General features: G+C 36.7%; 1 protein-coding gene across 12 annotated transcripts in view; it reads left to right on the forward strand.

Annotated features, from left to right (window-relative positions):
• The window catches only part of Pkhd1 (PKHD1 ciliary IPT domain containing fibrocystin/polyductin), a 463263-nt gene that overhangs the window by 200523 nt on the left and 249968 nt on the right, over window positions 1-12772 (forward strand). For all 12 annotated transcript variants that reach the window (XR_007109414.1, XR_007109413.1, XR_007109415.1 and 9 more), the window contains 2 exons: window positions 2074-2209; window positions 4355-4601. Coding sequence is in view for 9 of the 12 variants with exons in the window: in XM_047557741.1 (XP_047413697.1) it covers window positions 2074-2209; window positions 4355-4601 (383 nt within the window). In the remaining 3 variants the exon portion in view is untranslated. The remainder of the gene's footprint in view (window positions 1-2073; window positions 2210-4354; window positions 4602-12772) is intronic.

Genomic DNA, 12772 nt, shown 5'->3' on the forward strand with positions numbered 1-12772 from the left:
TATTTTTTTTTAAAGAATTCCTTTTAGGAATTTTTGTTTGTTTCACAGTTATATGTCTTTTTCTTAAGTTGTTAACAATGGTGTTTAAATTTTCCTCTGCTCTCTATAGTAGTTTTATCTCCATTTGGTGTTTGTTTTCCCTTGATGTTTATTTTTGTCAGTGTTTTTCATGTTGGAAGCTTTTATAAAAACTGTAGTGATTCTCAAACGTGTAACTCTTTTTAACAGTGGATGGAACAGCAAGCAAGTACCTAACAACTTGACTGAATGGGGTTTGTTGAAGTGTTTTTGTGGGAAAACTTAGAAGTAGTTTTGTTTTTTTTTTTCACTTCAAACATTTTCTTTTTCATTTAAAACTTTTAATTTAAGCAATGATAGACTTGAAAAACAAATCTAGAATTTATATTTGAAAGTTATGCATTTCTTCAAGGGTAGTTGAGCATATACTGAATCTGACATTTTGTGAAAGTGTATTTTTCTGTATTGACTGTGACAAACCTAACGTTTTTGATGTACAAGTCTCAGAATTTTAAACACCTATAGATATAGGTGACCATGACCACCACAGTCAAGATGCAGCAAGTCAGTTACATCAATCTGAACTTTGTGGAGCACTGTCTTTGTAGCCATATCCTTTTCTCACGTCTAACTCCTGGCAATCACTAATCTACTTCCTGTGACTAACTTTGCCTTTTCAAAAACTGTATGAATTGACATGACTCTCTGCCAAGTCACTGGTTTCTGCGGAGAAGTGGCAGCAGAGTGGAGGAATAGTAGCCTAGGTAGGTTGGAACTCAAGCGGCAAGCATAATGTGTGCCTGCCTGTAGCCTGCCCTGCCCTTGAGGTGGTCCTGAGACGCTGTGAGCCAAGGCTCACTGGCCTGTCACTCTTCTGCGATCAAACCTGGGCACTATGTGACCGCCTGCTGCAGAAGCCTGGTCCATGTAGTAATGTAGCCCAGAACCTGCAAGTGCAGACTATCCCATGACTTCAACCCCCTGCTACCTGGAGAAAATGAAAGTGGGCAGACCTGAAAGGAAGTCCAGATAGGAGAGTTGACCAATGGTTCCAAATGCTAATTTGCATAGATTTGAACAAATAGCATTGGTACTTCTTTCAAACCCTAATAAGCATAAGTTTGGACCAATAGCAGTTATCCAAGTACTACATAACCCCTAAACTTGCACCCTGAGAGACAGAAAACTTGATACCAGATTCCTTCTTGCAATGTAGGAGTTATATTCCTGTTTCTGTTCATCAAAAAATCCCATGCCTACACTCAGTCATCCTTGTCTAGGGATTTCATTGTTGAATTCACGAGACAGAGACAGGGACCCAGAAGGAAGAAAACTTGACCCTGAGCTCTAGGGCTCTGCTTCCACACTGGCATTTGAGTTGTTCTTCAGTTTGGGTGGTTACAAGTAGAATCATCCATTTATGTAAGGATTTTGTATCAATGCTAGTTTTCGTTTCTCTAAGGTAAACACCTAGGAGTGAAATTGTTGGGTCTTATAAGAATGTGTGTAACTTTATAAGAAACTGCCAAACTGTTTTCCACAGTAGCTGTCCCATTTTACATTCGGCCAGTAATGGATGCATTTTAGTTGTTCCTGGTCATTGTCACCCATTTTTAGTCAGTCATTCTAATGAGTGTGTAGTGTATTTTATTTTGATCTTAATTTGCATTTTCATAATGAATATTATGGAAAACTTTTTTCATGTGCTTATATTGCCATTTTATTTAGGAAAGTGTCTTTTAAATTAATTGATTAGTTGATTAATTAATTGATTACTTAATTGATTAATTAATTGATTTTTAATAAGTTTTCCATTTTCTTACTATTGAGTTATGCAGGTTCTTTTTATCATCTGGATCCAAGTCCTCTGTCTTATGTGTGATTTACAAATATTTTTTCCCAGAATGTAGTTTGTCTTTTTATTCTTTTAGTTATTTTTATTTATACATTATTACTATAATTCATAATTCATGTGACTTTTTCTTTCTTTGCTTTTGTTTTTTTTTCTTAAAAAAAAAAAAAAAAAAAAAAAAAAAAAAAAAAAAAAAACCACAGGGAAGTCTTTGTATGTCAGCTGGGATTAAAACTCCCAAGAGATGGGAATTGCTGGTTTCGAACACATCCTTTGTTAATTTTGATCTCGTCAACTGTGTGGCCATCAGAACCTGTTCAGGCTGTTCCCAAGGACAGGGTAAGTTTGAAAAGACAGGACACATGATAAATATGGCCAGCATTCAAGTAAATATGATAAAGAGTGGCAAAGCCTTTGTAGGTCATATTTCTTTACGTTCCAAGATTGCATCAGTAGAAACTGTTGCTCAAGTTTCTTAAAAGGAACTCTCTCCTAAAGGAAGCCCAGTATTCCCATGTGGTTTCTGTCATTCCCCAACCTCTTCCTGTTATGATGTGCATCAGATTCTATCAGTTTGTTGCTGTATCTCAACTGAATGCTAAGCTTCATAAAGTTTCTCTTGCTCAATATTTTATTACTAGTACATAGTGGATAGCCTGGTACCTAGTGGATAGTGTATAGTTCATTGATAACATGAATGAATGAACACATGGGCATAAACTACCTGCATACAACCACTCCTGAAGGAGCCAGTTTAAGTGTTTGATGTATACACAAAGAGAGCTATAGGCATTCTTGCTTACTTGCTATCCACATCTCAGAGGTGGTAAGAAATACCTTGGAGGACTCATGGGTGGAAGGAGGTAGAGAGCAATCTAGTTTATCTGATCATTATAAATAGCCAAATGAAGTAATTCGAGTAAATATGCTCTTGTGGTTTAAATCACCAATTTAGATAATTGTTTGTTTTTTTTAATTAAATGAATAATCAGCAAGTCTCTACTTGACTTTTTTTTTTTCCTACATAGGCAGAACCAAAAATTGTTCTTATTTGAGAGGCATCTGAGTTTAAAATTATAAAAATAAATTGTATAAATAAAAAATGCCTTATGGCAAATACTTCAAATCACAATTCTACAGTTCTTTAATAGCTTTAGTGTTTCATATCATTCATAAGATACTGAAACAAATAACATTTTCCATCATTGTATAGAAAGTGATAAATACAATATTAGAGAAACAACACAGTCAACGAAGGAGCCCAGGGAGAGGTAAGGTAAGACTTCTTGGAAGTGACTTTTGAGTAGAGTTTTGAAAGGTAAATAGAAGTTTGCAAGGGGAAGTAGGCGGGAGGAAATGCCTAGGTATTAAAATTAGCATATGCAAAAATAGAGACTCTCAAGGCAAGTGCGTGCTTGGGGAATCAAAAAACTCCAACATGACTAAAGTGTCATGTGGTTGTGGTACTAGGTGAACTACAGAGATTCAAGAGGTAGAATTGTGGAGTCTTTCCGGCATAGCTGAATTCACTGCATGTACTCTACTCATATGCAGAATGGAAATATTAGTTTCTATTTGTATCTTATTTTTATTTCCTTTTTAAAATATCTTATAATGTGTATATTAGAGTACAGCATCATATGTACTGGAAAGTATATACTCAATTTTTCTTTTTAGGTGATAGAGATGTGTGAATGAAACGATCGCTGCTTTTTCCTGGGCAACCGGGCTGGCAGTACCAAAGAATCACATGGGGGTGATATTAGGGAAAGCACTAAAAAGTGTAGCCCTACAGCTGATACTTTGAAAGTGTGTTACTATTTACCCAAATGACTAATTGAATGTTGCTTTTGATGGTAAATGTTTAAAGTACAAACTTCACAGTTAAAAGTATTGCTGATAGTGTCAGAGTCACCAGAGAGGAACAGAAGCTGAAAGATTAAAAGACTGGAGTATGGCATCTTTAGTATTTAGTATTTGATAAATTAATGTTCTCTGTGTCTATTTCCCATTATACCAGAGTTTCGCACTCTTGGATTTATTGGTATTTTGGGACAGATAGGTTTTTTTTCCTTTGGAGAATCTTGTACATTACAGGAAGTTTTGCCAGTATTCCTGGGTTCTACTCACTTATTGCTAGTAGCACTGCCAACCCTCCAGTTGTGATGGTCAAAAACAGTTCCAAATGGTGCCAAATGTGCCCTGGGGAGCAAAACCACCCTGGTAGTGAAGCACTGCCCTAAAGTACAGGCAGCATGATAGCTGGGTCAGTGCTGTCCTTGTTCCCCCAGTATCAAGCACACATAGCCTGTCATTCAATGAACACTCATGGTATTTTTTTCTTGAATGAACAAGTGAGTGAATTATAAAACTGTATAAATATTCAGCTTAAAACATTGAGATGAAACCTGGTGAATTTAGTTGTCATTTGTGATAATTTTCTCATGCCATTATGTAACAGTATTTCTGTCTTTTAATTTGCAGGTGGATTTACTGTGAAGACCAACCAGTTGAAGTTTACAAACTCTTCAAACTTAGTAGCATTTCCATTTCCTCATGCAGCAGTTTTGGAAGACTTGGATGGTTCTCTGTCAGGGAGAAATAGAAGTCACATTCTTGCTTCTATGGAAACCCTTTCCACTTCTTGTTTGGTCAGTGCAAGCTTCAGTCAGATTGTCCCTGGCAGTGTCTGTGGGGAAGGTGTTCTGTTTCACCGCATGTCCATTGGTTTGTAAGTAGAATTAAATATACATTTTAACTTTCCAGTGAGCATGTGTATGTCATTTGGGTTTTTGAGGTTCGTATAAGGAAATGGTTTTCTGACTATTTGAAGCATTTAGTTCTATAAAAGTGAAATAGGAATAACTGTGATACCTTCACCCATGAGTTTCTGGCAGTTTTAACCTGATTTAAATGGCAACCGTCAATATCTTTGGGCGAGATCTCATACCCATGACTTCTTATCAACATTTTGAGATAATAACTTCTTCTTTAAAAGATCTGCAACTGATGGAGAATCTGAAATATATTCAAATTAAAAGTATTATTAAGAATATTCCAATAATGTCCATTCTCATTTATATACATGCACTCTCTCCAAGCTCTCTTTAAGTGTTCACTGTGCTCCAGGGAAGCATGGCTGACGCCTCCTATTACTTGCAAAGTTGCTTCCAGTTCATTTTCCTTGTTAATTTCATGAACTATTGGATTCGTACAATACCTTTCCTATTAATATTGAAGCAAGGACTCCTTGGTTATACTATTCAAAGTACCATTAAGTCAGCAGCTGGGCTGTTTATAATGCATAATAGGATTGCTTCTGCCCTCTTTAATTTCCAGGTAATGATTGCTGAGTGTCTAGGGTTCTCTCTTTTACCTATTTCAAATGCATTGTATATATTTAGCCACACTTATTTCCTTCCTTTATTTTAAGTGTCCTGACTCCATGAATATTAAGTCAAGTAATTCAGTCAGACCACATTGGCATCTTATTTGAATAGGTAAGCTCCAGAGAGTGAGAATAATTGTGGTCAGAATTGCACTAACTCTGCATTTTGAATACATATGGAATCAGTATCTTGTCATTCTGTTTTGGAAGTCTCAGTAATATACTGATAAAATTGGAAAGTCACTTTTGCTTTCCAGACTCTTCATTATTCTACCTAACATCAATAGGCTCATTTACAGTGAAATATATGACAGTAATGGGGGGATATAGTTTTTAAAATAATTTATTTATTGGTGCATATTAATTATACAGAATAGTGGGTTTTTGTGTTATAGTCATACATGCACATAACAGTACTTCCCCCACCCACTCCCCTTCCTCTACTCTGAAGGTTTCCTCTCTACTTTCATGAGAACTCTTTCTTTTTCACGTTTTGTCTTTTGAAGGGATATATTTTTATTTCTGCTCTTGACTTCCCTGCCCCCTTAGGCTAGGTTAATTTTTATTGTTATTAGAGTTTTTACCAAAGATGACTTTAATGCATGTCTGAAATTTATGAAAGTTAGTGATTAATTTCCTGTATGTACTTTTTTTTTAATGAGGAAAATAAAATAGATTTTGGTAGTTAAGAGGAACATTTTGTGCTAGCATGATATTTATTTCTATGTATTCATGGCAATCCCATTTATGCTTTACTTTGGGAACTTCTTAGGTTCTCTCTTGAAGTAGCACTTGTCAATGTGCTAAGGTTCTGCAGACCCCTAACCTTGTCTGAGAATCTGCTGTTTGAGATCTTCAGGGCAGGAAACCTAGGTCCTTTTCTTGGCAACAGGTCACACTGTCACCACTCAGGAATCAACAAGATCAGGAATCAGGTGAAAAATTCATCCTGGTTTTTTTGGAATTTCCTGTTTTAAAATAGAAAAATTCCTTGTCCCAGGAGCCTCTTTAGTACCATGAAAACCAGGATGACTGGTCACCCTCTATGCACTATGCTTCTATTTAAAAATTTCAGGTTGACCCACAGGTCTATGGACAAATAACCAACAATCTCAAATTAGCCATTGGGCAGTCTCCACATGCTTGATTGTCAATCTCGGCCCTTGTGTCCTCACCTCTAGGAAAAGGCAACTGGATTAGATGAGCTTGCAGGCCTTGCTTGAATTGTATTCCAAAGGCTCAGTAGCATCACCATCTCCAGGGGCCCCTCAGAAATTCAGAATCTCAGACTAGACTTTGGACATTCTGAATCAGAGTGCCCAGGTGATTCATACCACAAGTTTGGGTAGCACTGCTCTAAGGTCCTTCTAATTTTATCCTTCTATGATTCTATCCCTAGCTATTTGTGCTCAGTGGCTTGATCTTTGTCCCAGAGCATTATAACCTCATTAGGAACATGTCAGAGCTAATGAGCAATTTGAATTCAGCGTAGATACAAACTTTGCTGCATTTCATGGAGAAAGGATTAATTTGTTGTGCTATTTGCCCTGGGGCAAGCACCCTAAGAGTTGATTTACAAAGCTCTCACAGTCATGATCTTTTGGGGTTGCGTGTTGATGGAGATCTGATATGGCACAAGCGCCCTGCTGTCTTCACTTTTAACTCTTAACCCCCTCCCTCAGCCAGAGGGCAAAAGCAAGGCCTTACATGGCTGCATAAACAAGGTGCCGCCTCCCCTAAGTGCTTGGAGTGTGATTTCTTCCTTGTTCCATCCCCTCTCTGGTCTGTTCTCACTATAACTTCTTTGTTTGACTTTAGTGACCTTCTGTTTTCCTGTCCCTCATTGCCTTGTTTTAATCTGATGAGTGCCCACCTTTGTGGTATTTTCCATTTTATAGATTCCCATGACTCAACACTGAGCAACTAAAGCATATAAATATTTGAAGTTGGCCATAATATTTAATATTTGGGTGAAGAATAAACTGCTCCCCTGTACAAGGCAGAGACAAGTTTATGTTTTGTTAAAGTGACAACATGCTTGATCTGCATGCTTGCCACTTAGGTTGGTCTCTCTCTACCAGTTCTAAGAACATGTTTTTGTTTTCAGAATTCTGGGTCATGTTCCTTCTCTGGCTTCTGTTCCTACCAGTCTCCCTCTGTGAACTTCATTCTTCCTGAAGAGGCAACTGCCAGGACCTTATTTCAAAAAAGGATGTCAGTGAACATTTTTGTCCAGAGCTCCCCTAGGGTGACATGCCTTACATAGTTCTTGGGTTCATCAATCCCAAAATTTAGATAAATGATTTGTTCTGCATAAAAATAGTTGCACAGAATGAGGATAATATTATTGATAGCTTTTTATGTGCTGTTTCTAGATGTCCTTTGTAAGTTCCTGTCTCTGTTAAATGCTGGTTTTCTTTAGGGTCCTGTGAGCTTTTGTTTTCTCTCAGCCGTATACCCATCCCAGCCAGTCTTGGTTATTTTCACAATCTCAGTTAAGATCCACTGATAATCACCAATTATTTCCTCCAATCCAATTAGAGTACACTCTGGACCCATTTTTCTGCTACCCTTAGAGTACTAAGGATACAATGCGTCCAGTATTATTGCCACTAGAAATGTACAGCTGTTGAGCACCTGATATACGGCTAGTCTGAATTGAGATGTGCTGTAAGGGGAAGTTAAACATCAAATTCTCGAACCTTAGTATGAAAAAAAATATAAAATATTTCAATAATTTGCTCATATTGGTTATACTGAAATGATATTTTGGATATATTAGGTAAATATGTTACTAAAGGTAATTTCACTGCTTATTTTTGCTTTGTAAATGCAGCTAGTACCTCTGACTTGTTCATTATTGCTTTTGTGGGTTTCTTGAATTCCCACTGAACAGCCATACTTTGAGTATTTCCACTAGTATACTTAATAGTCATTTCAAACTCAGTTTCCAACTTGGAATTTATGATCTTATCCCATAGACCTGTTGTCCCTCCTTGGGTGTTTAGAATCCCACTGAGATAAATGCTTATTTAAACCAGAAACATGGAATCACCCTCAAATCATCTTCTTACCTAATTTCTCACATTAATCATCTACCAGGTCCATTTTATTCAAAAAATAAAATCCCTCCTGAGTGTTTCTGCTTCTCTCCTTTACAAATTGGCTCTTTAGTCCAGGCTACCATTACTTCTCACCTGTTCATTCCCTTGCTTGAAACTCTAGTACCTCCCAAGGAAAGTCACCATTTTCAATGTCTCCTGGGCCTTTTATGACCTGCTTCCTGCTATGGTTCCAGTATTATCTCTCAAGACTCTTTATGTTCCCTTCATTCTTCAGCTGCTTTCAACTTCTTTGCCCCTTTCAATTTATAAGGTTCATCTTCTGTGAACTCAGCATGGAGGGTGTTTTCTCTGGAAAGTTTCCTTGAGCATCTTGTGTAGATTTTGGTCTCCCTGCTGTGTGTCAGCTCTTGAGATTTTCTCTGATCAATACTCATAGCCCCTACATAGATTTGCAAGTTGTCTGTCTTTCCTTATAGACGGTAAAGGATGTTTATTTATTTGTCTTATGATGCCAATACCATGTTGAACACACAGTGGTTTGAAATTAATTTTGCATAAATTAATATTAATAAAAAATTGGAGATTCCTCAGAATCTTCCTCTGGTGTCATTATTGCTCAGTTGTCTCTTAGAACATGTTCACAGGTGTCCCTGATATTTAACTTTGCTTCAGAAGACCCAGGGATTAAAGTGCTATTCTTGATCTTTATTTCTAAAATTCCTAGACACATCCCACACTTAGTGCCCTTTCCTAATGTCCTCTAGAATTTTGCTTTCCTAGGTTATCAGTTGAGTAGAGGATTTATTTTAGCCAACTCCATCTGTAGGGGACCTTCACCCACTTCCTCTTAATAAGCAGTTTGCCTACAAACTGCTTTTGCAGTTTGTAATTGTTTTCTTGCACTGGTAGTATCAATACAGGGAATTCTAACAGGGGAGAATGAGAACTCAACACTCACAATTATCATCTAGAGTTCTAGAGACCTCTTTAGCTTTTTCAGTTTTCATAGACTTATTCAGAAATCAATAAATCAGACCTTGATTCTGTCTTCCAGGTATTGACTGGATTGAGTGTGATGGAAATCAGAAATTTGCAAAAGAGTTGACCAACCAATCCTCCTGAGTTTTTGTGGACTGAGAATTAAATATGGTCAGGACATAGGCATTTATTTGAAATTATTCTTCAAAAGCTAAGGAATAGAGATATAATTAGGAATTATCTGCAGGTATAAATCACAGCTCTGCTTATTTCTATGTATATTTCTTTGGACAAGTGCCTTCACCTGTTTTTGCTTCTAATGTCACATCAGTAAAATGGGCATAATAGCATGTATCTCACAAGGTCATTGTCTGTTAGATAGTAGGTGCTCAATAAAAGTGATCTTTAAAAAAATCTCTATTTCACATTTGTTACATATAAAGGAACACATAGGTAAATTACTACTCGAATAAAATACTGTAGATAGTTATGTTTCTGAGAAACAAATGCCTGGCAAGGAAATTAAATTTGCTCAAATATAACTTAATCCAGTTCTTGCAAATAAGCAAATCATTTCCAATAATCACATGGCATTATGTCAATTGAGCAAAACCTCTCAGGTATTCATAAAACCCAGAGTCATGCAGTACTTAGTCTTTAATTCTTTGCACCCTATTTCTTTCTTCCTATTTCTGGAAAAGAAAAGGTTAATGTTCTTGTTGATCACCTTGATTCTTAGATCTTGCTTAATATCCTCTCCTGTAGTGCTTGCGTTCAGTTTTTACCTATGCAACTGCACTTAATGTGTCAGTGTTCAAAGTATGAGGCACCCCCTGCCTCTGCAAATGCAAAAGTAAAGAAGAGTTCAAATGGAAATTTTGGCCTAGCTTTTCGTCTAATAATCACCTAACTCTCCTTCCTAGGGATAAATAGGCATAGCATCACTAATGGTATCTTTTTGGTCCTTGAAAAACAAAAACAAAAAAGGAAAAAAACCTGTAAGACAGGGAAATTTCAAGATGTATTATCCTCTAGTGGAGGTTACAGAAGTAAAATAGAAAGTAATCTAAAAATTGTAAAAGACCCAAACCGTGCTATACCAATAATGTAGATTAATAAGTTTCACGAATAATAAAAGAATACAGTGTATGCTAGCAAATGTTAACAACTGGCTCTCCAGAAAAAAAAAAGACCTGATTTGTAGTATTTACATAATTCTACACTGAATATATTCTTATTTACCTTATTTGGAGCTGCAACATGACAATGGGGTTGGGAAGAGAAGCTAAGAATAGATTCTCATGAGCTGATGGCAACCAGTTCTACCCCAGCATCAGGTGTGTGTATATATTATACACATATATATGCATATATATATATATACATATATGCATATATATGTATATATATACATATATATATTTTATATACATATAATATATGCATATATATAGAGAGAGATATATATGAGAAATGGAAGAATTAAAGACAGGTGTATTAGTATAACTTCCTACCTGATGCATATAGTTGTTTTCCAGTATCCCTGAGAAGGACTTGTCTACCTTCTGGTCACATAGCTGTGGTCATGGTATTCTGCACTGAGGAAGTCTTTCCAGCTAGACACAGCAGACAAGACAAGAGATGCCATCCTGTATGAAGGATCATCTAAAGTAGGATGATGGGAGTCTCTTTGCTTTTCTTCATGGATTAACATAGTACGAACAATAAGTAGTGTCCAAATATGATGACAGATAATTCAGTTATAAATAGATACTACCTTAGAGGTGTGCCAGGTTGGTTCTTGGGGTCCTCTACAATCAATTATTGCTTTAGCCAACTCTCAACACAAATAGAAGTATACATTTAAAAAGTCATGGAAGATGAATGGGCAGGTGTACCCACCAGCAGCACAAGAATTGTTAAGTCATATGACTTGAATTTCTGGGTACTAGTTCTATTTTGTCTGATAACTTAAGAATTTTTTAAAAGTTTGGGAAAAGGACCTAATAGTGTGGTTTTTTTTTTCCTTTTCTTTTCTTTAGGTTTGTTACCTTACTCAGAAGGAAGGATACTTAGATGTTTCTGAGTCAGTCAGTTTATGTGGAGAAAAATCCATACTGATAGGCATGAAACATTACTGAATAGTGGTAAGACAGCAGATAAGATAATAACAGGGACTAAGCTTGGTGTATTTTTAAAGGCTGCTCATACAAAGCCCATCAATAAAAACTTGTTGACTGTGCTCATATTTTCAATTTTTGTCCTTTTTGTATAGTAAAGACAAGAGAAACAGCAGTAAACACAAATATCCAGAAGTTGCTTGCAGCACCATTTGAGGCTAGCTATTATGATGTGTCTAGCTTAGGAGATGTGTAATTATAAAGAGTTTATTTCACAATTGTTCTGAATCAAGAACATTTAGAGCTCAATGCAGTGTTTTTGTAATACACAGAGCTATGGACCCTCAGGAAAAGTAAGCTAATGGTAAACACAAACCAGGGAGTTAATATTTCTTCTCATTGGTATTGTTGATTGCTTAACAAATCCTTTGTGGGCAGTATACATTCAACAGTTCTGCACAGCACATGGGCACTAAATTACGTAACTGTTTAAGTAACTCGTATGGTAAATTGGTACTTTGGGAAGTTTTATCAAGAGATAGAGTCATATTTCTAACAGAACATTTATTCCTTAATTAAAAGGAGATTTTTTTCTTTAAAAAAATTAAAGAACCCCATGGAAAAGAAAAGCATGTTAGGCTTACAGTCCTTTTGTCTTTTCAATTGTATACAGGAGCTGTTGCTAATGCAGAAGTAAGGGTTAACATTTAAAATGGACTGGTTGCCTCCTGATTTCTTGCACATAAAGCCATGAGAAGTTCAGGGAGAGACTTCTTCGCCTAGTAATGAAGCTCTCTGCTGCTAATGGCCCATGCAGACTCCCTTGGCTCCTCCAAATTAGAAATACTTTTGTGCTCCTTTGCTTCATTAACAGTAAAGAGAGGGAGATTGGTGGCTATTTAGGGCACAGGGAAATTGGTGGCTATTTAGGGCAAGTGAAAATTGTAGTAATTATGGTTGGTAAATTCTCTTCGTGGTGTTCTTTGACTCTTGATGTTCTTTTGGTGCTCTTCAGAAGAGCCCACCACTGTCATTGCTGGCATTTGGCCTAGAAGGATAAGAGCTGATGTGACCTTTAATAGTTGGCCCCGGTAACGGTCAATGTGAGGCATCTTGTTTACCAGGAGATGGGTATTTTACATTTTGATTTACTCTTTGGAGTGTGCCATATGATCATATCACCAGCTGTGATGGAGGGATGTTTGCTAATCTCTGATCAAAACTGGTGCTGCTCGATTGCCTGTGAATTTGTCTCCTGAATAAACCTTGGTTGAAGATGGATGGTGGTGGTTTGATAAGATCAGGACTTTGAGAGAGTGTGCCTGGTGTGAAGAGGGAAGAGGAAAGTGTA

The sequence above is a fragment of the Sciurus carolinensis genome, chromosome 7 (genome assembly GCF_902686445.1).
Source record: "Sciurus carolinensis chromosome 7, mSciCar1.2, whole genome shotgun sequence".
Classification (NCBI taxonomy): domain Eukaryota; kingdom Metazoa; phylum Chordata; class Mammalia; order Rodentia; family Sciuridae; genus Sciurus; species Sciurus carolinensis.